Source organism: Pungitius pungitius, chromosome 18, assembly GCF_949316345.1.
Source record: "Pungitius pungitius chromosome 18, fPunPun2.1, whole genome shotgun sequence".
NCBI lineage: Eukaryota > Metazoa > Chordata > Actinopteri > Perciformes > Gasterosteidae > Pungitius > Pungitius pungitius.
The window spans coordinates 2,663,322-2,688,926 of NC_084917.1; the positions used below are offsets into that span (position 1 = coordinate 2,663,322).

Sequence of the window (25,605 nt, forward strand, 5' to 3'; positions counted from 1 at the left end):
GGGGGGGGGGGGGGGTTGTGGAGAGGGGGAGCCGCTTCAGAACACAAAATGCTCAGATAAAAAAACTGAAGTCAGTTGTTATGCAATTACAAGGGGAGGGGGGGCGGGGCGTTAAGACATTTCTATTTCTTGGCTGCGGATTCTTTCCCGAAAGAAAGGTAGTGAAAAGCAAGGAGAGGAAATGAAGGAAGAAGAGGAGCATGAGAAGGGAAAAAAAAGGGAAAAAGGGGACTGAAGCGTTTGCGCCGCTTCAATGTAACAAATGTCACATTTTTTTTCCAACCATAGCTGGTCTTTTGTTACGGTTTTGAAGGAGATTAAAAGGCTCATCCAAAAGTAATTAGATGCAGTGGCTCCACTCGGCGAGCTGCACGCCACCACATCCAGCCGCTAAGTCAGAAAGCACAGTGGGGCGAGAAAGAGGGGCTCAAAGACCCCCGTTTAGGAAAAAACACACCTCCCAAATTCACACGAGCTCCGACGCCTTCTTTCAAGCCCAAACCCGGCTGCTTTGTTTGCGTAGCCCCAACCCCCCCCCCCCCCCCCCCCCCCCCACCCCCCCCCCTTCTGTAATCCCCCCCGATTACAGCCTCACTTTCATTAGCCGCAGGCCGTTTCTGCTGAGTCGGGCCGTTCTCCACTAATAACTCTGAAGGCTACACGCTTTGTAGGTGGCTCTGCAGCACAAAGCCACCGGTGCAGCAGAAGGAAACGATGGATGAATAGTTCCGTTGAGATGAGAACATGCCGATGGCACTTTGGTGGTTTTCATGTTTTTACGTGTGTCTAAGACACTTTTGAATGTAGCACACTGACTCCACGGTACGGTGCTCATGAACACTCATGGGCGTGGTTCTCATGAACATGGGTCTCAGGGAAATGCGTCTAATGGAAATGGGTCTAATGGATGTTGATCTCATAAACATGGTTCTCATGGACATGGTTCTCATGGACGTGGGTCTAATGGATGTGATTCTCATGTACATGGGTCTCATGGATGTGGTTCTCATGAACATGGGTCTCATGGACATGGGTCTACTAGATGTGGTTCTCATGAACATGGGTCTCATGGATGTGGTTCTCATGAACATGGGTCTCATGGACATGGGTCTACTAGATGTGGTTCTCATGAACATGGGTCTCATGGACATGGGTCTACTGGATGTGATTCTCATGAACATGGGTCTCATGAATGTGGTTCTCATGAACATGGGTCTCATGGACATGGGTCTACTGGATGTGGTTCTCATGAGCATGGGTCTAATGGACATGGGTCTAATGGATGTGGTTCTCATGAACATGGGTCTCATGAATGTGGTTCTCATCAACATGGGTCTCATGTACATGGGTCTACTGGATGTGGTTCTCGTGAACATGGGTCTCATGGACATGGGTCTACTGGATGTGGTTCTCATGAACATGGGTCTCATGAATTTGGTTCTCATGAACATGGGTCTCATGGACATGGGTCTACTGGATGTGGTTCTCATGAACATGGGTCTCATGAACATGGGTCTCATGAATGTGGTTCTCATGAACATGGGTCTCATGGACATGGGTCTACTAGATGTGGTTCTCATGAACATGGGTCTCATGGATGTGGTTCTCATGAACATGGGTCTCATGGACATGGGTCTACTAGATGTGGTTCTCATGAACATGGGTCTCATGGACATGGGTCTACTGGATGTGATTCTCATGAACATGGGTCTCATGAATGTGGTTCTCATGAACATGGGTCTCATGGACATGGGTCTACTGGATGTGGTTCTCATGAGCATGGGTCTAATGGACATGGGTCTAATGGATGTGGTTCTCATGAACATGGGTCTCATGAATGTGGTTCTCATCAACATGGGTCTCATGTACATGGGTCTACTGGATGTGGTTCTCATGAACATGGGTCTCATGGACATGGGTCTACTGGATGTGGTTCTCATGAACATGGGTCTCATGAATTTGGTTCTCATGAACATGGGTCTCATGGACATGGGTCTACTGGATGTGGTTCTCATGAACATGGGTCTCATGAACATGGGTCTCATGAATGTGGTTCTCATGAACATGGGTCTCATGGACATGGGTCTACTGGATGTGGTTCTCATGAACATGGGTCTAATGGACATGGGTCTAATGGATGTGGTTCTCATGGACAAGGTTCTCATGGACCTTATCTAATCTTTAATCTGTGATTGAATAAACCACATGTGATCAACCTTCAGCAGCCACTAACAGTCATTCAGTGGGTCAGAAATAACAAATATAGAAAGGATAAGGATCTTACTTTTCATCCATGCTGGCAGAGTTCCTCAACGTGAACGGGACGATCTCATTGCACGAGCCCCCCTTGGTGTCCGCCGTCCCATTGGCCCTGACAAAGGGATCCAGATCCCTTCCGACCGCGGCTCCGTTCTCCAGGTTGAGCAGGTTGAGGTAGGACTCGCCGCAGCCCGCCTGGGCGGAGGAGGTCTGGCGCGGCCATGCAGGCGTGGAGGTGATGAGCTGGTCCACGGTCTGGTCCTGATGACTCTTCAGATTCAGAGACTGCGCCTTTGCCGCCGTGGACACGGAGCCGCACAGGGACTGTTGACCACCTGCGGGACGCAGAAGATGGATCAAACGCGATTCAACAGCGACCGGCTTCTTCTCCTTCCTCCCCAAAAGGTCCCTCTCCAACTGTCGGAGAAGAATTGAGGAGCGGACGCCGTGGCAGCGGGAGCAATTAGCGCCGCCGTGTCAGAGGTTATTCGGCTCCGCCCAAAGTGTGTGTGTCTGTGTGCGGTTAGACTGACCGTTTTGTTCAGCTCCTGTAAATCCACCCATTCCACCAAAAATCCTCCTTTGGGAATAAGCGCGTGTTTTTGTGTGCGTACCAAAATAAAGTCGACACAACAAAAATATCAAACTCCTACTGAGAACACGATCTGCGAGTGTGAGGTAATGCCGACAGAATGTGTTTTTAAATCCACGGTGATGATATAATCTGCTGTTTGTTTAGTATAGAGACGCTATTGTAGAATATGCTGTGAATAATAATATTCTAAAATCTCATTTGTGTTACTTTGTTTCACTGGATTGCCTTCAGTTGGATAGTAAATGGGAATTTTGCTCATTACATAATGCTTACGGTCTGTGGGTGGATTATTTTTAAATAAACATCATCCTGTACGTACTGAAAAACGCATGGGATGGTGTGCAATCCTGTTACTGCCGTCTTTAATCAATACGTCCCAATCAAACACGTGCACAACATTCCCTTCAGTGTAATAATAAGAAACATTTAATGAGCGCATGCAACTCGTTTTTAAACGTGAACCTCCGACCTTTGAATCAAACAGACCTTAATTAACTGTACAAACACAATTAGGAGAAGCTTTTGTGAAATGATTATCCTGTAAAAAAACAGAAAGAAACAGAAATTTTCTTTGAGCACCGACTCGCTCTCTTTCCCGCTCGTTCTTCATTGTCAGCGACGACCAGTGCTTTTCATTAGTCCTCGTTAACCGAGCCCCCAGAGCCCCCAGAGCCCCCTTTCACGTGGCAATCGAGACATCTCGGGCCATTAAAAAAAGTGAAGAAGAAAAGTGAAGCCCCCCCCCCACCCCCCACTGGAGTCTACAGCAACATCCGGAGGACGCGGCTTTATAAATACACTGATACATGCTGAATGAACCCGGCGAACGATGACCGGACACCAGTTCGTCTGAGGGGGAAACCGTCGGTTACCTCCGGGCTCCCGCTGCGGCTGCCCCCCCGGCTGCGTTTTCGGGGAGCGGGCCTCCAGCTCTTTGAGCTGCTGCACCAGCAGGGCCAGATGCTGCAGCAGGTCCCGGTTCTGCAGCAGCAGCTGGTGGACGCGCGCCTGGGCCTCCAGGCGGGCGGCGGTCTCGGCCGCCATCTGATCCTTCAACAGCTGCACCTGTGGCGCAGGGACAGAGTGTTGGTGGGATTTCATTCATATTAAAAAATGAAAATAAATCCAATGAAATGTTCATATTTTTATATATATCTTTTGTATTCCTATGGCAGTGTAATGAGCCGGATCATATAAATATGTTTGCGCTTCCATAACAGAGTTGGTGCTGCCCCCTAGTGGGAGAGCATCAGACAGCTCACACTGCTTTTTGGGGCTTTAGTGTCAAACACCGACTCAACAATGTTGTGATCTGTGTGATTTTGTGAAATAGAAAGTGTTTTAATATCCTGAGGAGGGATAAATGTTCAGAGATCATCGATCTCCCTGAATAAGCCAAATCAAAAAAAGGTTAATAATTCATTCCTGTAAAGACAATACGAATCAATCAGTCGCGCTCAGCCACTTCGGCATTTTGATCTCCAATAATTGAAAAAAGAGTGAGTGTAAACTGGCTTTCACTAAAAACGTTTGAGGCTCAAGTTCAATCAATTCCATTATTGATTATTGGGTTCCCCTACAGAGGAACTATTGATTTCAAATAAGCTGCCCATAAGCGCAAAGACGATGATGAATGTTAACGTAAGTAATTAAAGCACTTAAAGAGAGAATACAAATCAATGTGCAATTGTGGAAGAACCAAGATAATGAACTATTTTGGTATTCCATTAATTGTTCCACTCTTTCTCTACGCAAATATAGTGGAGAAAATATGAAGTAACCCAGTTGTAGAATGATATTTAATGATGTTTCTGAGGTCTGGCTCTCACCTGGGCGACGGCCACCTGCGCCTGCTGCTGCTGCTGCTGCAGCTGCTGCTGCAGGAGCTGCAGGTAGTGCTGCGACGCCAGCGGGGTGAGGGAGCCGGGGCTGCCGGGAGCGACGCCCTGGGATGTCACGGTGAAGAGGGGCCTTCGATCAAAGTCCTGACCACAGACACACGGCGAACGAATATCACGATGGGAGGGGGGGGGAAGAGAGATTCTGACACATACTTCTGCTTATAAGTAGTTATAAGAAGTCATAGCAGTGCTACTGCTAACTCTCTTTGGTAGACAGCGAAGTGCAACTGCTTCACCACACCACTAGAGGGCGGAGTAGCACATCGTAAACTACAGCAGTGTAGTTTCTCTGAAAGGGCGTCTTGTCAAGAGAGGGCCCGGTTCCTCAGTATTTAATTGGCTTAATAAAAAGGACATTTTAAATGACATGCATTTAAAAGTAAAGAGACATTTTAATCAGGGGAAAAAAACGCATGATTCAACTTGTGGGTGGGATTTGATCAGGATTTGATTGGCACCTGCCAGGCACTTTGAGCAAACACTCCCAAACTTAATTGAGCTCTGCTATTGAGAGGAGCTAAAATAAAAATACCATAAATTAGTAATAACTGGAACTTTGGAACAGCATATTACTCAATTTAAAACCACATTTTTAAATGATTTTAATTTAAAAGCTTTTTGTGAAATGATGTCTTCAGGGCCTATTAATGGAATCTCGTTTTGTCCACCCTGGTGTTACCTGTGTACGATCAACACAACCAGCAGCCTGTGCAATATGTATCTTCTGTTACTCCGATTATTCCTCCTTCCATCACTCTCTCCTCCCTTATCTCCACAGAGCAGGATGTTTCTGAACCCCTCAACGGGATTACGGTGGCGTTTCCCACAAATCAAACGGAACGGACTGGGTTTGGGAGGGATGGTGTGGGGGGGGGGGGGGGGATTAAGTGCCCTCCCTTTCACAGCCAGCAGGATTTTTAAGGTTCCCTCTCTCTCCAATCCAACTCTCTCTCTCTCTTTAGCAGCATGATAACAGCTTTGTCCACCGGTGGAAGCACCACGACACACCGAAGGCTCCACGTTTGCATCGTTCCCTCCTGTGACACTCAAAGAAAGATCAGCCACAAACTCGCTTCACAAGGATCGAAAGGGCTGCCACATCTCAGACTGAAATCATCATCGGCGTCCGCGCTTGGAGATGGTGGAATGCGAGGCCGCCCTTAAGCTTAGCCGGGTGGTAAGGAACACAGCTTGGAACGCAGGTATGAAAACAAACACTCAAAGATGATAATGTTGCATCCTGGTGCTGCCAACTTGGCAGTTTTCGCCACCGCGCTTGACGACCCGCTTATTTTTCAAAAGACGTCGTCCCCTGGCGACCAATCAACCAAACGCTTCATCCTCTGCCTTAAAGGCAGATATCCCTCAGGGAATGTTGCCGACGCAGCAGCATGTATTTCAGAAATGTGAATCAGCCGACACGACGACTGAACATCATTTTTTTTTTATTATGCTTTATCCCAGCATCTGTTTCCTCTCTATTGTAATATGTCTGAAATGATATTCAGTCAAGGGTACAGCAGTTAATAGCGCCAGCTGACGTAGCTAGCCTGAAGTCACTTAAGTTAGGTCGGACTTCCTGTTAATAATGCAGGGCGATCCCCGAGCCCATGACTCAGCAGGTGTGGAAATAACCGCGTTTTAAAAAAAAAAAGTCTCCAGTCTCGCTGTTACTTTCACTTTTTCGAGGGGAATTCAAACCCAGCAGAACACATTGGGTCTTCCTCATCCATTTTGAACGCAGCGGTGGGACGTGACCAATGACACGTGGGCCGCATGAGTGTCAGCGCGTCCGTGTGTTCTTACCATGATGGTCTGTCCCGGTTTGACCACCTTCAGCTCAGCCAGGCTCTGCAGAATTTCACTCACGGCCCTTTCGCACAGGGAGGTGCCAGCGGAAGGATCTTCGCCCCCTTGTCTTCCTCCCGGTTTGCTGTTGTCCTCCACCTCCCCACCCCCCCTCCTCCTCCTCCCCTTGCTCCGCCCCCGTCAGCTTACGACCTGCGAAGGAAGACGCAAAGACAATAAGGAAAAAACGCCGCCACTGCCTCTGGGGTTTACGTAAAAACAGTGTACGGGTGTATAAAAAGCATGCAAACAGGGGGGGGGGGGGGGGGGGGGGGCTTCATGGAGATAACTAAACCTTAAATGAATGCTTCTTGGTGCACATGCACAGTAACCCCACATGATCCTCTCCGCCTGTCACACAACTGTCGCTCAGAGCGAGGCAATTATTCATTCACTGTGCAAATTACAGTAATTACTGGACACATCGGCAATCAACCCTCGTGTTACAGCTGTAATCATCGTCACCCCCCATCTTACATGAAGCGAACAAAGGACGATGCTTCAGATATCACTCGAATTCCAGATGAAGCTGGGAGTCGTTTCTTCAATATTCTTAACCAGCAGTGTAACCGGACATCTGTCTTTGTTGCTGTTCCATGGCTTTGCAGAATTAATGAGCTAGTGAGGTTAAATGGCTCCATTTAGGTTACAAAGAGGCGTGTAATTAAATTCCGGTCAAGCTTTAGCCTGCGGAGAGCAGCAAAATGCTCATAAACATCCCATTTCCAAGAGTAAAACATCACTCAGACACCAGGTGTTGAAGATTAAAACGTGTGTTTTAGCACTCCAGCGTGCTTCTCTGTGACTAGACACGAGACCAGGATTCTTACCTTTAAATACCTTATTTTAATACATTAGGATGTAGGGATCCCTGGAATGTGGGGGTTTATTTCAGTGTGCAAACAGGAGAACCCTCTCAGGCGGAGCTCACCGTCCCCGCTGGACTCCTCGGTGGACCGCTCACTCTCTCCGTCCGCGTCCTGCTCCGCGTGCTGCAGGCTGAGCTTGTGGCACACGTCGAAGGCCTGACCCACTGTGCGCACGATGCGCATGGCCTGCGACTGTCAGCGGGGGGGGGGGGGGGGGTGACAGGAAGGCGGACGAAAGGTCACCCGTTTGTTTTGGAGTAAACACACCCGACAACAAGCAATCGAACGCCACAACGGGTGGCTTCAACGGTGGGATCCTGCGTCGTGATCCACGGATGGAGCGAACGCGCCAACGTTCATGTCATGTTTGGTCAATTAAACACTAATAAGTCACCAGGGACCTCTATCTACTCGGTGTTCACTGCAGGCTGTGGATCGAGCCACAGGAAATGAATTTAGCCCCCGGACATTAATTAAAACAGAAAGCAAAATATGCAGTGACTGAGCAGGAAATGAATCCTGATGCAAAACAGTGTAATACATAAAACCTTCAGTTTTTGGAAGTGTGTTCTTGTCAAATCTACACTGGGTGAGTCCCACAATGCTCTAAGCAAGACGGGGTGGGGGGGGGGGGTTAAGTAAAAGGAGCAGCAGCAGATGGAGTAGTGAGAGGAATACGTGCACTCAAAATGCACAACGTGTACTACGTCTCCAAGGCCAAGTGACGCTGCGGTTATATAGAAAAAGGTCTATTCCTTCTCCCCTCGGTGATGGCAATGCCCCCTGCATGTTATTTATATCCAGGGAGCCGGAGGGGGGGGGGGGGTGGGGGGGGACGAGTGCGAGACGGCTTTTTCCTTTACCGTCTTCTTTGACTTGAACACGTTGCACCTGAAGGAATTATTGGAACTGTCTCTTGCAATGTAGCTGAAGATCTTCAAGTCCTGGGAGTCATGGGACACGTAGAAGATCCTGGAAAACATGACACCAAATCGAAATAAAGAAAATATCGTTAAATCGTTCAATATTGATGCCTAACGACTGCAAATGCAAAAGGGGGGAATGTTCACAGTATCGTTCTTGGCTCTTGCCAGCAAACACTGCAGCAAAAAGTCCGACTGCAGCGTCGCTGCTACAAAACGACTCCCCCCGGGAACCGGGCCATAAAAATGATGACCATCATCTGCCCGACAGTCACGTGACACAGCGTGCCGGCTGCCTGCTCCTTTCCATTCCCACAAAGGAGGCGGTCGTGTTAGCTAATTGCTCGTTTCAAGCCATCTACATTTTGCAAAAATGTTACCTTTTAGTTTTTTTTCACCTGCCAAAACCCATATGCTCCACCAAGTACAGGCCGAGGCTATAGATAATTCATAACGCTGTGCTTTTAAAATGCATCTGACACGTACAGCATCGCAAATTCGAGCACATCAGTCCTGCAAAGATTCGTCCACGGGGGGGTCGAGGTCTAATTTCCACAAAGTGCGTCCCGCCTGGCAACAATAGCGAGATGTAATATGTGTTTCCCACTCGGCAGGGAGGGGGAGGGGGGGGGGGGGGGGGGGACATGTTCAGAAGTTGGTTGCACCGACCTGTAGATGGGATCTTGCATGATCAGCATCTTGCTCTCGTCCCACGTCCACTCTTTCCTCTGCGGGGGGGGGGGGGGGAGACAGACGAAGCACCGGTAACGCGTCTCGTATTAAAAAGATTTTAACTTTAACTTTAACTGTTACTGAAGAAGGAAAAGGGGTTTTTATATTTACCTTCTGCTTCTTCCTCAGCAGCACCTTCACTCCGTCCACAGACACCACGATGCTGACTTTCTTCTTCTTGATGTTCTTGGCCTTGAATTCATACTAAGAAGACAAAAAAAAAAATAATCCAGTAGGAATAAAACATTTAGATAGTATTCCATCTTTTCCGCATTAAATAAGTCAGCTTTGAACAAAGCGCATGGCAGTAAATGAGGGATTTGTTTAGGTGAATTATACTTTTCACTCAGACTCAGAAGCTTTTTGAACCCTATAAACAGGGCCTCCTTTGTGCTCTTTTAAAGTGTTTAAATGCCTTGTTGGTGTAAACACAGCTGCCTCGCCCATTAATCCTGTGAATTACTCAGGGCGATAGAAAGTGACAGGAAGTGATCAGGTGACCATGTAGAGACATTTTTAAATGTCGCATCTGTGCACTGAATGTGAGCCCAGAGCCGGCTGGTGGTTAGCTTAGCGTAGCACGGGAAAAGCTCAATAATTAAAAGGGCAGGGTGAGTAATCTTGAGGAACTAGGAGAATGCTTCCCGATGAAGGGTACCTACAATGTGTGTCAAACCGTTGAGCCACACCTCGTTGTGCAGAAATAAGAGTTAAACAGTAAAAAGGTTTTAACCATTTTCCATTTTGGCTTCAGCTTCTGACTGGACAACTTCTATTAACTCTATTCTGTAATTACACAGCAAATGTGAATTCTTTAGCTGGATGATGGGGATGAGGATGGGGGTGGGGGGGGTTTAAGGGATATAAGCAGATGAGACAAAAGCAGAGGAGGTGAGGAGACAGCTGTTGTGTTACGTAAGGACACCCTGCAAACTGTGACCTTTCCCTCCAGCCACACAAAGCCTCCCGGGGATAAATTAGTGGAACATGATAAAAAGGAAATGATAAGACCTCCCAGGCGCCACGATGAAATAGCCCCTGAGCTGTGACGTCATCGTCTGAAGGAGAGCGTAAAACGGCAAATAAACGCCATGAACCGACTCCCACGTTTCCATACGTTCCACATTTCCTCGTGCCGACGTCTCGCTTGGGTCTGTTTGAAATGCGCCCCGGATCATGGGGTGATTAAACTCTCAGTCTCTAATTATACAGAACAGAATCCTGAGAGAGCTGATTAAATGCAGAATGGGTTCAGGGAGGGAGAGGAGGAAACGCACCGCAGGGATGGGAGGAGAGAGGAGAGAGGAGCTGGAGGAGGAGGAGGAGGAGGAGTGGGGAAATGCTGAGTGGTTCAGTGGGAGATTAAAGAAAGAAAAGTGTGAAACCAAAGAGCCTCGTTCGTCTCTGCCTCACGATGAACCCTGATGTTGAGGTTATTATGTTTAATCCGGGGCACATAATAAGACGAGATGAAATTGAAAGAGATCAAAATTCAAAGGAAAAGAGTATCAGGTGTAACTTTCATTTACCTTGAAAACTCGGTTAACATTTATTTTTTCAAGCTAATAAATTAAACCTTTATCTTGGTGCTTATTAATGTCGGCTAAGCACATTTCTCAACTCCAGTTTTCGTGCTTTCTTGTTTAAATTACTTACGCATCCCACTACGAAGTGATTGGTGGGCTTTTGGTACATTATCAGGTATTTTTGACATCACGTCTTTCCACATAACGAGACCCAAAGAACTTCACAAGCTCTCGTAACGCTTGTTAATTAGTGGGGAAAGTAAAGACACCCCGATAAGATGTGCCTCTCAGACGTGATCAACACCCAACGGGCTCGACCTCGGAGTTCTTTAATCTTGAACAAAACGAGAAATTTGCCGACACTCTCTGACATTTCAAATCGGCAGCGGTAATGAAGACTGTTTATTATCAAGTTTTGCCTTTTGATAGTTTGGAAGCTCTGAATACCAGACAGGACTAATCTAGAGATAAGAACTCCGTGGCAATGTGACCTTTTTTCCACTGGCAGACGACCTATTTGCTACTAAATCCCAGACAAAACACGCCCCACCTGCGTCAGAACCTTCTCAGAACCAACACCCACGGCCCCTCCATACGCCGCAGCTTATGCCGCCATTCGAGTGAAGCAAAGTGGGATATTGCAACTTCATTCAAAGTATGAAATTTTTATATTTTCTTTGCTTAAGTGACGGGTGCTTTGAAATATTCAGACGTTTAATGCACTTTCATTGTTGCGGTTTTCTTTTCATCATCATCATCATCAGCAAAAAACACCTCAAAAGTCTATGACACATGTTCCCCAGAAACCTGGTGTCAAAACGTTCAGAAAGGCACGAGAAGAGCGCACGCACACACACACGCGCACACACACACACACACACACACGTTGTAAAAAGCTAATATGACTAATGCGTGAACAGAACAGGCGCGCAAAGGACTTAAAGTTCTGAGACGCACACGTCAAAGAGCCGTCTTTAAAAAAATAAAAAAAAACAGGCCTCCGGCGCTGCTGCGGCGCCGCAGCAAAAGGTAGAAGCCCGTTCTCTCAACCTTTTATCCGGCTGGATGTGTGCATTTTAAAAACCCGCCAGACTCATCAGTCTTTCCAGACGGCGGAACAAATTTGAGCCGACGCTCCCCTGCAATCTATATTCTCTCTCTCTCGCTCTCTCTCTCTCTCGCTCTCTCGTGTCGGTGAGAAGGGCGCGGCGGCTCCCAGGGGGGCGTTGGTGGTTCGGTGAATAGAGACGAGCACGTTGCCCGATCAGGACCAGGGGGAGACGAGCGGTCAGACGCATTTAATGCGTTCTGTAAACCGTTGGAAACGAGCCTCTGTGCTTTTTGTAAAGGAGATTCATGTTGCATATTTGTACACTGAATCTGAAGCTATGGCCAAGCAATAGAGACCTTAGAGTGGCATTAAGTCACAGGCGTCCTTGGAGGCACCAGGCTGCCCCCCCCCCCCCCCCACCCAGTCTGTGTGCTCAGATAAGCAGAGGTGGATACTGGGCTTCTTATCGACCTCTCGGACTGACAGCGAACACAAAGACATGTTAAAGAACTCTTTCGGGTGTAAAGAGCGGGAGGCGGACTCTGCCCTCAAACTATTCAACAGGTATGAATGCACACAAACAAGTCGGATCCAGTTGTGGTGCGCGCACAAAAACAAATCTAAAGATCCTCCAGTGAGCTCCAGTGCTCTCCTCCTCCTCCTTCTCCTTCTCTTGGAGGGGCCTCAGTTCCAGGATAAAGGTCTCTGCAGCCGTTCGGCGGCGGATGCTGGGGCTAAACTGCCTGGCTCCAAAACCGTATCCGTCGGCAGCCACTTAATGAAAAGCCCAGCGGTGCCGTCAGTGAATCGTATTTGATTCATGCGGCTCTTAAGAGAAAAGTTGGATGAGAAGAAATATATATATATATATATATATATATATATATACACATTATTTTTACTTAAACTATTTATGGATTTTTCAATTAGTAGGATTTAAATCCTGGAACAAGACGTTATGGGCTACCCCCCCCCCCCCAATCCTCCATCCTGAAAAGCAGCGGAATGTGGGGTGCATTGTGGGTCATTGATGCTCCCAGTAGCACCGCTAAAGCCATACAGGAGTCCACAATAGGCCCTATAGATCGTAACCTAGCAACCCCTTCATTACAATTGCACAGGATTTGGGGAGTTCCAAGGATTTTCCCTGCTTCCCCCCCCCCAGTTCTGTACACAAAGAGATGACTGTTGGGAGCTGAGAAACAGCCTCCCAGTTATCTCAAGGGGAGGAGGGTGGGGGGGGGGGGCAGAGGAACAATTTGAAATTAGATGTTACTTCATTTTTCCACTCAAACCACGAGGTTTTTTTTTTCATGTGAAGAAAACATTTTGTTTTCTTGACAATCCAGCAGGCAGCACCTCAAGAGAGTCCCAAGAATCAAGAGCTCTACTCACTGCTGCTCCACCAGTCTCTCTCTCTCTCTCTCTCTCTCCCCCCCCCTGCGGGTGGTATTTTCCTCTCAAGGCCAAAACGGGGGAGGATGGAGCGACTCCCCCGACGCCACCGAGGCCCAAACCTCCGGCGTGAAGTGGCTTCGCTCATCTTGAGTCAGCAGGAGGGGGGGGGGGGGGGTGTGATAAGGGAGCAATTACCTCGACGGTTGCCACGGACAACGACCTTGGCTCGGCCCCAGTAGGGCCGGGTCTCTGTAGATGGTGCGCGCGCCGGGTGTCGTGCCGAAACCAAAAAAAATAAATAAAGATACAAGAGCAAGACCAGGACATTAAAAAAATAAAAAGATAAAAAAAGCAGTGTGTCTGTTGGAGGCTTGGCGGGTTAGTGCCTCCGTGAGTGGTTTCCGCCCGAGTGCACGCGTTATGGATTGGACTCCTGGGCTCCAGTCTGTTTGGCCCGGGTCCTGTGGGAGGGACGGCGCCAACAGGAAGGGCTGCTTAACGTGGGGGGGGGGGGGGGGGGGGCTTCTCCGCGACAGCGGGTCACAGACACAATTCTGGACCGATATTCCGACGCAGCACCAGCTCCGTCCTGGGAGCTACAGCTGTGACTTCTTTCGATAAATGACTTTCATTATTCTTACTCAATTCGAAAGGTTCTGACTTCTGGACCAAGGTAAAAAAAAAAAAAAAACACTTAATCGAACATCATCTCATGACAATGCAGAAAGGTCAAGCAAAGGTCCCCACGGATGCTGGTTCTTTCGGAGTGGACCTGAAGAGTACGCCGGAAACTGGGCTCGTCAGGGCGAGAATGGACTCACGGCCCAGCGACTCGCTGACAGGCCCCAGACAAAAAGGAGAGCCAGTCACACGGCGCGCACTCAGGGTCAGTCACATGGGACGCCGGGGAAATACAAAAGGAGCGACTTGAGGATGCCAAACACTGGCTCTGAATGAGAATACGTGTACACACACACACACACACACACACACAGACACACCAAGTACACGCATCCACGGGTGTACTCACAAAGACACTCAAATTAATTAAAATTTAATTATTTAATAACATAACAATGTAAGGAGGGCAGAACTACACCTGCAGACACCTTAATCTTCTTCAGTTATTACAATACCAGACAGTGAAATGTCTCCTTTAAATGCAAATCTGAACTAGGCAGGTCCTCAAAAAGCGGCATTCCAGATACACAAGTGTACAAGCACCGAGAAGGGGAGTTTCCCTGGACATTAAATGGTTGTCACTTGTGTCCATCTTTTAAACCCGACATGAACGACCTCGGCCGTAACACCAGCCCGAGGCCAACGACGGATGTGAATAGCTGCATATCATTGTGAGTCCATGGCAAAAAGAAAAGAAAAAAAAAAGAGATGCTGAGCATGGCTCAAAGCAGCAGTCAGAGTAATAGGATTACCAGGACCAACCCTGTCAGATCACAGGCTCTTAAGTCCCTCGGCGCCCAGTGCAGGGGGGGGGGGGGGGGGGCAACCATCAGCGATCTGCATACGTACGCCGTGCAAACGCTACGTTGACCATATGAGGACATGTTGGAAGCCGGGAAGAGATTAACACATTGATTGAAGATGCAGGTATGGACACGTTTCATAGGGTGTTGCTTTTTTTGTGTTACCGGAGAGACTTTAGAGCTGGTGCGAAGGCGCTAAATGATGAAAGGAAACAAAGGGGGGGGGGGGGGGGGGGGGTGAACAAGAAATTAGGTGATGAACTATTTAATGAAACAATGTGAGGTTTGAAGGCCAAATGCAACCGCCGGATTAACCACATGTTAACCTGGTTTTAGGGTGGGGGGGGGTAAATGTTCGGGGGTCGCCATCTGTGCAAACATGTCCCCAAAAAGCCCTTTGGAAGAAGCTTTAATAGCGCGAGAGAGCTTTCATAAAGCCCAGTCATGAGTTGCTTAAATCCGTGTCTGGGAGGACGGAGACGGCTTCTCGCGCGGCATGCTGCACCCCCCCCCCCCCCACCCGTCGTCAGCAACTTGTCTCGACAACGGGGAGGTTGGGCAACCCTGCGCCACTGATTGATGACAGCTCAACCCAGCTTGTCCGCACTTGTTGGCGGAGAAATTATTGTACAATAGCATAAAAAAAATGGAAGCAAAGTTGGGTTTTTGGTGGTTCTCCGTGAATAATCCTGAGTAATGCAATGCTGCAGGTAAGACGCAATCAAACGGATCTTTTTGTGCAGAATCAAAGGACCGTATTCACTTTTATTGTCACGTTTTATTGGTCGAAGGCAGGCAGGGAGGGAGGACTCAAACACAGAGTGCCAACAAGCAAAGTGCTCTTTAATCTTTCTTTAAAAAAACGACATACACCAACCTGAAAACGGGACAGGAAACAATGAAGCGACAGGGGACAACAGGCACACAGGGCTTAAATACACTAGGGAGGTGCAGGTGATTGGACACAGGTGGAAACAATCAGGCAATCACAGGACAAGGCAGGAAGTGAAGCTAACCCAGGGACACAAGAGACAAGAAACTACAAAATAAAACAGGAAGCAGACCCAAACCCTGACATTTATGACCAAGACGATCCATGTGCCACGTGATATTACCCCAAAAAAGGACCAAACGTTTGGTGACACGGGTCTCATTTCCACGGTTACTGAAGGTCAGCTCAGAAATACATTCAGCTGGGGGGGGGAAGGAGCCCTTGTAATGTTGGAAAGTCAGGACGTAGTCCCCTGTCTTGTTTCGTGTTCCCGGCTGTGACAGATCACACGGTGACAATTAAGCCGAAAGAGCAGAGGGACATCAGAGGAGCTTCATCGTGACACGCAAACACACACACACACACACACACACACACACAGAAAGGGAGAAACCAGTCAAAGATTATAATGAAATGCAATTGCGATCAAATTATTCAAAGGAGGCACAACAAAACCTTTTTTTTTTTTACACAGTTTGGGAAATTCCGCTCCAACAATATGCAAATGCCTCGAGTGCATATGAATATGCGGCTCAGGGGGGTGTCTCCTGCCTCGTTATCCATTCAGCGCGTCTGCCCTGAAAAGGTTGATGCGTGCGGAGAAGACAACAACGAGCGCAGCAAAACACTTCCTCAAATCCCCCCCCCCCCCCCCCCTGCAGAGCGGTGTGTTACGTAAACAACACCAAACGGCACTCTCCTGCACGACCAACAACTGAAAGTTGACAGGTGACGAGAGCGAGACGTCGTTGATCTGAGTGACTGGCACGTTCGCCGCGTGGACTAACAAGGTGCAAACCATTGTGTAATAAACGTTGCAAAAAAACGAAACGTGCACCAGATGTACGACCTGGCGCTGTAGCTCGAGTCCCGAGATGCCAACGGAAGATCCCTGTGACAATGCAGTTTCGTCAATCATTATCCAACAAAAACGACAACCACAACGCACCAAGTTCATCTGCCTACTCGTGCTGAGAAAGAACCACTTTTTTTTTTAAAAGTGCCATTCGTTAAAAGAGAGAACGACACAAAAACCAACATCCCATATAGCAATATCATTTTTATTGTAGCATGTGACCACTTGCAACGAGAGTTTCAATTACACTTTTGATTAAAAGTGATCCAGTGAGGCTAAATGCTAAAAATAACAAGGCAAACATGATGAATAAACATCAGGAAATGTTTTCTTTGCAAATTTAAATTTAAACCTAATTATGGCAGCAGCCAAAAGGATCGGTGGATCACAATAATGAATCTTTTGGGGAATATGGATGATTGTAACACATTTCAGGGGCCTCCATCCAACGTTTTTGAAGATCACTCAAACTAATCAAATAAACCTGCTGTTGTTCAACAAAGTAAGTAAGAGCCTCTGGGGAGCGTGAATGTTATACCATTGCATCCCTACAACTTGTGTGGCTGAAAAAACAACAAGAACAAATAAACTGAGACCTAAAGAAACCAAATTAGCTGAATATGTTCTATCGAGTTGTTTTGAACATCAAATTGTTAAATGTTCCTTTGAGTTTGTTCTCCCTTTGTACAGATACAGGACTGCATGACTTTATATATATATATATATATGGTGCATGTACGCACACACACACACACACACACACACCCCGTATATCAACACACGTGTCCAGTTCCTTGTGACGGTGTTTGCACTCCTTGTACTCTGCACTTTCTGCCATGAGCTCCTCTGGTGTATTTACACTGTAGACAACTATTCCTCCACGGAGTCATTTATACATCTGACCCGGGCTGAAAGTCTGATCCGTTTGTCTTCTTAAAAACACTTGTGCCGTATCGTTAGATAGATGTTGAAGACTGGAAATACTACAAAACGGCACATTCCGTATTCGTGTATCCATCACAGTGCTGACAAACACGTCCCAGGCTGCAGAGAGCTAAGTGTGTGAAAAAGGCTGCCCTTCAGGCAGGGTGAGTTCATCCCTCAGTCCGGCTCGTTTTACTTAGAACGCAAGACTTGACTAATTGTGTCACGGAAAATGACACAGCATTGCCTAGGGGCGGATGATGAAAGCAGAAGCACCAGTGTGTAGGTGTGTGTGTGTGTGTGTGTGTGTCTGCATGCGTGTGACACAATGCCGGTTGCCACCTGTCCGTCACATCCATGTGAGCAAAGACCTGCTGTCCCTTCAGCAGATTCATGCTTTGCACACTCCAGCAGAGAATAACCCCCCCCCCCCCCCACGCTAAAAACGTAGGATTAAAACATGAACTGAGAGTATGAATCGTCCACCCCAGCGTGAACGGAGCAGGATTCCACTGCGGTGACTGTTTCAGGGACCCAGAGTGTGCGGTAGAGGGTAAGGAGGGTTTCCCAGGGGCTCGAGTTGGCTAACGAGCCCTTCCAGTGGTTCCCCGCTGGCCTCGGGAGCTTCCACTGGGACCACTATGACCACCATGACCACTGAGCCACTATGACCACTATGACCACTGAGCCACTTCCTGCTCCCGACCGCGCAGAAGGACACGACCATCGCGGGGTTGGGACTCACTTTTCAAACGACAACGTTAATCAAGAAGAATGGGACCCTCTTTTCTCCTGAGGGACGGGGGGGGGACGGGTGGACGGGGGGGTCGGGGTTGGTTAAACAAAGAGTAGCGCACCCTTTCAAAAGCCGAAATCACGTCTAATCCAGGACACATGTAGGTCACCCACAATGCTCGTGTACATCTGCCATTAAGCTGGCATGAATAAAAACAATGCCCCCCCCACCCACCCCCCATGTCACCCTGCCTCCTTAAATATTTCACATCCCACATTCACGCACGTCCAACCGCCCCCCACTGAACCCCCCGAGTAAATCTGTGCTCTCATTCTGCTGGGGGGGGAGAAGGATTTTTATGCTAACATGTGACTCACTGATGTTTAGGATGTGTTTGTGTTTGTAGTTTGATCATCTGTTTTTGGGTCTAACTTTGGAAGGGGGTGTGGGGGGGGGGGTTCCAGTCGACACCAGACATGAGGTTGAGATGCTCCGAAACAGACTCTGGACGGGGGGGCCATACCAGACCCTCTGCATCCCGGGGGGGGGGGGGGGAAGGAGGCTGCCTCCTGAGGGACGTGCGAGGGGGGGGGGGGGGGGGGGTAGAAACCCCATTAGGGCCGATCAAAATTCAAAGGGGACGCATGCACACTGAAATCTATTCCTGTCGGCACCGAGTAGATAGCAGCAGAGACGGGCTAAATTGAGGTGTTCTATTTTGGTAGGACGAGGCTGAGGGGAAGGAAGAAAACAGCAGTGGCTTTAATGGGTTTCCTTTCATGGGGAGCCAGTGGCCTCTTGATAGCGGTTTGTTTCCCCCCCCCCCCCCGAGAAAGTTCCAGTACATCCTGAAGCCCTTTTGTCAGACATCCTCGTTAATCGATCTTATTAAAGCTAAAAGGTTCTTTTTTCCCACCACGGAGCAGCTCTCACACATCCGTGGATACAAACAGGACTGCTGGGGGAAACCAGTGCTCATAAACCAACACAGTGGGACCAGTCAACCATAATGGGAGAAGGGTTTTTTTGTCTGAAAAGCGCCGCGGGACACAAGAATGTTGTCTTTTCCCTTTGTCGTTGAGGGAAGGGCAGGTGCTCGTACCGGGCCATTTCCTCCCCCGCCTGCTCGCCCCCCCCCCTTCAACGGTTTCCTCACATCGGCTGAGACCAAAAGGGCTCAGAGGACGAGGAGGGGGGGGGGGGGGGGGACCTGCCCGGGGTTCCAGGACTCCCCTCCGGAACGGTGCTACCCACCGGCCATCGGCCCATCCCTCGCCTCGGGCTGAAGGGTTGCGCTTTTATTAAAATCAAAGACGGCGCCTCGGAGTGGAAAAAGGTCTGGGAGGCCGGTCAAAGTCCCGCTACACAAAGCTAATGGCGTTTGACTTGGCCCTTGACTTGGGGACAAACTAATTCCCCCCCCCCCCCCCCTTCAAATAGAAACCTGCATCTAAAAGCATGCTTGCTTGCAGTCTGGTTTGACCGTTAGCTTAAAGTGGCTAATGCTAGCTGGCTCCAGAAGCAGCTTCCTGTATAATAGCTGTCGTTACAACATACTACGGATACAATATACTGTTGTTACGCATCGCACTGACAACATATTTCTGTTCTTCTGCTTGCGGTTCCATTCCAATTCCCCTCTTTTTCCCCAGAACTAACTAAACAAGCTCAGTCGCTTTTTTGACTACACTTTTGTATGACTCCATTAAATATGAATTCACTTAGCTTAGCATATATACAACAACAACAAAAAAAACAGCTAGCCGGGCTTTCATCCAAAGGAAGAAAAAAAAAAAAAGGCCTATGAAACGGAGTCTATACATACGATGTAGTCACCTTTCATTCAACACAGCTGATGATATGTAATTAACATGGAGGTTCCTTCCCATTTAGGCTGATCCCGTGTACACGGGTCACAGAGGACTTTATACAGCAGTGTTCTACTTCATTCATTAGCCATGCAAAAACAAAGATACCCTCTATAACGGTCTGAGGGCTGCAACTTAAATACACTCATTCATTTATTATTTATCCGAGGCTTTCTTTGGACCTCAAGGGAACTAAAAATACACAAACCCGAATGCATCGACACTCTCGCACATGAATAAGCACTAATGAGGTTGTAGCTTTTAAATGAAGACATCTTGTGTCTTTTCTTTTTTTTTTCTTCCTTCTCACAACCTTATTGATTTGTCAGTTTGGGATTTGCAGAAAATAACAAGCGCTCTCTGCCCACTAACACCCCAAAACAAAGGCCTATGAAAAAGTTTCATAGGCCTTTGGTAAATACAAAGAAAAAGTTTGAATGCCTTAAAAAAAAAAACATGATGATTTTTGAGTGACTCGCCAAAATGAAATCACATTTCTTTGCAGCAGATTCAGCGCCGGGTCAAAAGGCTTCTCACGTCTGAACCCAGCGAGACCGTGAGTCACGCTTGAATCACAGAACCCCCCCCCCCCACCCACCTCCCCCTCGGGCTCTCTGAGATGACTGCGTTGACCTGTGGGGGAAACCGCTGACCCGCCGGGACGATGAGAGGCGGAAAACGATCACATGATCGCGAAGGAGTGAATCCAAGGTGACAGGCGGAAGAAGAACGGGTTCGATTTGTCCGCTTCTGATAAACTGCCACTGATGTCAATCCCTGCCTCTCGAACGCATTAGTCAGCAAATTATCATCATCATTATTATTATTATTATTCATATCAAGGCTTACCTGCCAGACGCACAATGTTTCTATCGAGTGTTTACTGCGTTGTTAAAAAAGGTCTCTGTCCTCCATCTCGGAGCCATCAGCACAGGACTGATGAGGAGGAGGAGGAGGGTGTGTGTGTGTGTGAGATGTTTTCATCTTACCCGGATTCTCCTCATGGCGGCCACGATCTCCATCCGACTGCTGGGCCTGGGCACGTCGAGGCACCCCACGTACTGAGGTCAACCATTGCGCACACACACACACACACACACGCGTTAGGAGAGCACACACACAGTCAGAGATGTTATCACACACATTACAGCGGCACACACTCCCAAGGTTTTGGTGTTTTTTCCAAAAACACAAAAAAACTGTGTACAAGCGTCTACAATACGAAGCAATGGGAACAGGAAACACAAAAACACGACACGCTGCCTTCTTAAGAAGCGCTTTGTCTATTTACGCAGCTGTGAGGATTGTGTTGCTTTTGTTGTCGAGATGCATTTTATGTTTGAAAGTGAGAAACATTAAGTTTTAATCTTTGTCTCTTTGCCTTAAATGTAATTCAGGTGCGTTCATTCGGCATGTCAGGGTGTCTTGATAGTCAGGTAATTGGTTGAAATGTTATTTTTCCATGATATCTCAGGAAGGAAGGGTCACGTTTAGCTCTCGGTCCCCACCTGCCCTCAGATCATCGCTTCCTACCGCTGTGTTTTTTGTTGAAGTTGTGCGGGCTCTTGTATTCGGGATGTTTTGTCTTTTTCGCAAACACTCCGTGGAGTAAATAAATGATGAGGAAGAGGAAAAACAAAACGAGCTAGAGACGAGAACGCCGCCAGAAGGTAAGCAGTGGCACGCCGCGTGACCTTTGGACCTGTGGCACACGAATGATTTCACCACACCACACTCGCGTCGCTGTGTGTTTGTCACTCACATCTGAAAGCTGCTTTCCCTGAGAGGTTAATAATTCAACTACCTGGGGGGAGGGGGGGGGTGGGGAACCTGAAAATACACTCAGTTCACTTTTGAGCTCTAAAAATAAAAAGACATCTCGCTCAGTTTCAATTCCCCATTGGCCCTGCAGCACTAAACCCCCCCCCCCCCACGCGTTCAAACTTCATGGTGGATCCCAGCTGAAAGGCTCCAGTGCACCTGCTCCAGGACCATGCCTCCGTGGGGGTGACGGGGGGGGGGGGGGGGGGGGGGCTTGATTGCACTCACCTTGGCCTGGAAGGAGATGCCATGGTGGTACGCCTCGTCGTTGTGCAGCGGCAACCTCGAGTCCTTGACGTCGTCCACCAGGTTGTACCTGTTCCGCGCGGGCATCGCGCCTGGTCACCTGACCTCTCCTTACACCCCCCCCCCCCCCTCCTCCCCTCTACCTTCCTCCGGCACGGTGTTTAGCGGACAAACAGAGTAGTGAGGACCGGGTTCGAGACCCTACCTTCCCCATGCGAGTCCATTGTTGTCCTTCGGAGCTCCAGAAAAGGTCCCGTCCTCGAGGGACCGATTCGAGCCCCCCCCCTTCTTTCTTTTTTTTCCCGCGGTGACAAAGCACCGAGACACCGGGTTCCCTGTTTCTCCCCCAAAAGCTCCCGGTGTGTGTCTGTGTTGGAGTGGGGTAGGGGGGGGGTCCTGCGTAAGGAAGCGGTGTTCTTTCCCCTCGCAGGTGGTGCTGCTCGACCGTCGGTGTGTTCTTCTGTTCCTCTTCTTCTTTTTGAATCTCGTCCTGTTGGTGGCGAGCAGCGCTGCACCCGTCCGCCCCCCCTCCTCCCCTCTCTCCCCCCCCCTCAGAGCGCAACGCGAGCCGCTCATTGGAGCAAAGTTCCCAGGCATGATGCAACCTGGAGCTGCGTGGAGGGGGGGGGGGTTCCAGTCCCAGTCTTCCCCCCCCCCGGGGGATTCGATATATGTCTTGCCGGGGAACCTGTGGAGGATTTAGAGTTCTACAGCTGAATAATGCTGCCAAGTGGACCCACACTATGAAGCCGTATCATAAGAATATTCCATTCCAACATGTTATTCTAACACTTGAGACTGAGTCATTCTGCCTCATGCTTAATCATAGTTGATAAAACTTCTACTCTAAGGGTTCTGATTACTTCTTCCACCACTGCTCAAGTACTTAAATGAGCCACTTTTATTTTAAATCCCTTATATTTAAAGTAAATATTACTTTTCGGTCCACTACACTTCTTTAGCAGATAACGATTTTGCATGTTTTGTCATTTCATCGAATCTGACGCAGTGAGCTACATAATAAGTACAGTAGTATTCTGAATGAACCTCAACGTCAAAGTAACTATTTAATACTGACAGAGGCCATTCTGCATTATGAGTATTGTTTTTCATACATGTGTTTTTGTTGTTTCAGTGTTTGTGTATACCATTGATGAGTATGTGGAGTCCCTTTTCCTCCACATTCTCTAGTATGGGAGATATTGGGGAATATTTCGTCATGTCATTTTACATTCCCTGAATTTGACAACATGTTTTTTTTTTTTGGGGTCCAGATCTAGGTTTTGGTTTCCCTCGTTGCGTCATGCAGTCATTCCTCTGTAGGCAACGAGCCGGGGGCTATTTCTTCTCACTATAAAAGGCGGCTTTCAGTACGCTCCTCGTACGCAATACTGAGTCAAGATGATGATGATGATGATCAAATGGGGAAGATTCATCGCACAATCCTCATTTGTTCATTTGCATCGTCCTTGAGATCCTCCCACAGGGGCCCAAGGATTCTATTTGTAGATAACAACAGTTCGGTTCTTGTGGCTGCAGAATGGCATCTCCGCTCAGACACTGCTGGTAATAAAGTGGAAATAATGGGAGCCTCGGCCTTCATGATGCTAAGCCTTTATAGCGCTTCCACCTGCAGCTGCAGCATTGATCCCATGGATGTTCAGGCCAGTGATAAGTCCTCCAAGAGGAGCATCACTGCCTGTTCAATTCCAACAGAAGAAGAGCCATTCTGTAATATTATATAATGAACTAACTTAAAGCAATTACATATTGTTTTAATAATGCAATGGCGCCCTCTGTTGATTTCTCCTCATGTTACTGAAGTCAAAATGAATTTTGTGTTTCCAGTTCTGTTTCAAGATGAAAAGTGCAACATTTAAAAGAAAGATTTTCTACAGTACAATGCGTTACAGTGCAGATGGATTTATACGGACTGATCCTGGCTAATCCAATGAATTAAGATCTGTTAATACAAGAAAGAGGTCACTAAATCCCCACAAGCTGTACTCAAATGGCAAGACACGACAGCAAGATTGAAAGATTATTGGCTTTAAGGTGAGAGAAGATGCCTCACCGGGGAGGAATAATGCAAAGATAATGCAGTATTAATGAAATGCAGAGAGGTGTTGATCATAAACTTGATTAATTCATCAAACGGGCCCTTATGTGAAAATAAACCTTTAAAATAGTCTTTAACTTCATATATAACATGAACAGTGTGGTTAGAGGGTTATGGGTTTGTTCATGTAGAACAGGGGAAGTAGGACAATCATGCAGAACTTGATTAATATAAAAGTAATATCATTCATGGAATCATATTACTTTCATGGAAATATAATACAAAATAAAAAATGAAATGAATTGAAATTGAGGCATTTAAAGCCTTATTTGTGCTTTCCATCTGTTCTCAAGGGGATCAATAAGACAGATATATATACACTCACCGGCCACTTTATTAGGTACCCCATGCTAGTAACGGGTTGGACCCCCTTTTGCCTTCAGAACTGCCTCAATTCTTCGTGGCATAGATTCAACAAGGTGCTGGAAGCATTCCTCAGGGAGTTTGGTCCATATTGACATGATGGCATCACACAGTTGCTGCAGATTTGTCGGCTGCACATCCATGATGCGAATCTCCCGTTCCACCACATCCCAAAGATGCTCTATTGGATTGAGATCTGGTGATTGTGGAGGCCATTTGAGTACAGCGAACTCATTGTCATGTTCAAGAAACCAGTCTGAGATGATTCCAGCTTTATGACATGGCGCATTATCCTGCTGAAAGTAGCCATCAGAAGTTGGGTACATTGTGGTCATAAAGGGATGGACATGGTCAGGAACAATACTCAGGTAGGCTGTGGCGTTGCAACGATGCTCAATTGGTACCAAGGGGCCCAAAGAGTGCCAAGAAAATATTCCCCACACCATGACACCACCACCACCAGCCTGAACCGTTGATACAAGGCAGGATGGATCCATGCTTTCATGTTGTAGACGCCAAATTCTGACCCTACCATCCGAATGTCGCAGCAGAAATCGAGACTCATCAGACCAGGCAACGTTTTTCCAATCTTCTATTGTCCAATTTCGATGAGCTTGTGCAAATTGTAGCCTCAGTTTCCTGTTCTTAGCTGAAAGGAGTGGCACCCGGTGTGGTCTTCTGCTGCTGTAGCCCACCTGCCTCAAAGTTCGACGTACTGTGCGTTCAGAGATGCTCTTATGCCCACCTTGGTTGTAACGGGTGGTTATTTGAGTCACTGTTGCCCTTCTATCAGCTCGAACCAGTCTGGCCATTCTCCTCTGACCTCTGGCATCAACAAGGCATTTCCGCCCACAGAACTGCCGCTCACTGGATGTTTTTTCTTTTTCGGACCATTCTCTGTAAACCCTAGAGATGGTTGTGCGTGAAAATCCCAGTAGATTAGCAGTTTCTGAAATACTCAGACCAGCCCTTCTGGCACCAACAATCATGCCACGTTCAAAGTCACTCAAATCACCTTTGTTCCCCATACTGATGCTCGGTTTGAACTGCAGGAGATTGTCTTGACAATGTCTACATGCCTAAATGCACTGAGTT

The 25,605-nt window shown here is 47.8% G+C and overlaps 1 protein-coding gene across 1 annotated transcript in view; it reads right to left on the reverse strand.

Moving 5' to 3' along the window:
• Nucleotides 1-22,561, reverse strand: part of si:dkey-34e4.1 (carboxyl-terminal PDZ ligand of neuronal nitric oxide synthase protein) — a 28,043-nt gene extending 5,482 nt beyond the window's left edge. Inside the window, exons 1-11 of the mRNA XM_062559012.1 lie at nt 22,011-22,561; nt 20,951-21,022; nt 9,239-9,331; nt 9,065-9,123; nt 8,336-8,444; nt 7,535-7,664; nt 6,625-6,756; nt 6,430-6,434; nt 4,684-4,839; nt 3,727-3,919; nt 2,285-2,594 (exon numbers count right to left, since the gene is read on the reverse strand). Of these exons, the coding sequence (XP_062414996.1) occupies nt 2,285-2,594; nt 3,727-3,919; nt 4,684-4,839; nt 6,430-6,434; nt 6,625-6,756; nt 7,535-7,664; nt 8,336-8,444; nt 9,065-9,123; nt 9,239-9,331; nt 20,951-21,022; nt 22,011-22,115 (1,364 nt within the window). The 5' untranslated portion in view covers nt 22,116-22,561. The remainder of the gene's footprint in view (nt 1-2,284; nt 2,595-3,726; nt 3,920-4,683; nt 4,840-6,429; nt 6,435-6,624; nt 6,757-7,534; nt 7,665-8,335; nt 8,445-9,064; nt 9,124-9,238; nt 9,332-20,950; nt 21,023-22,010) is intronic.
• Between the last annotated feature and the right edge of the window lie 3,044 nt (nt 22,562-25,605).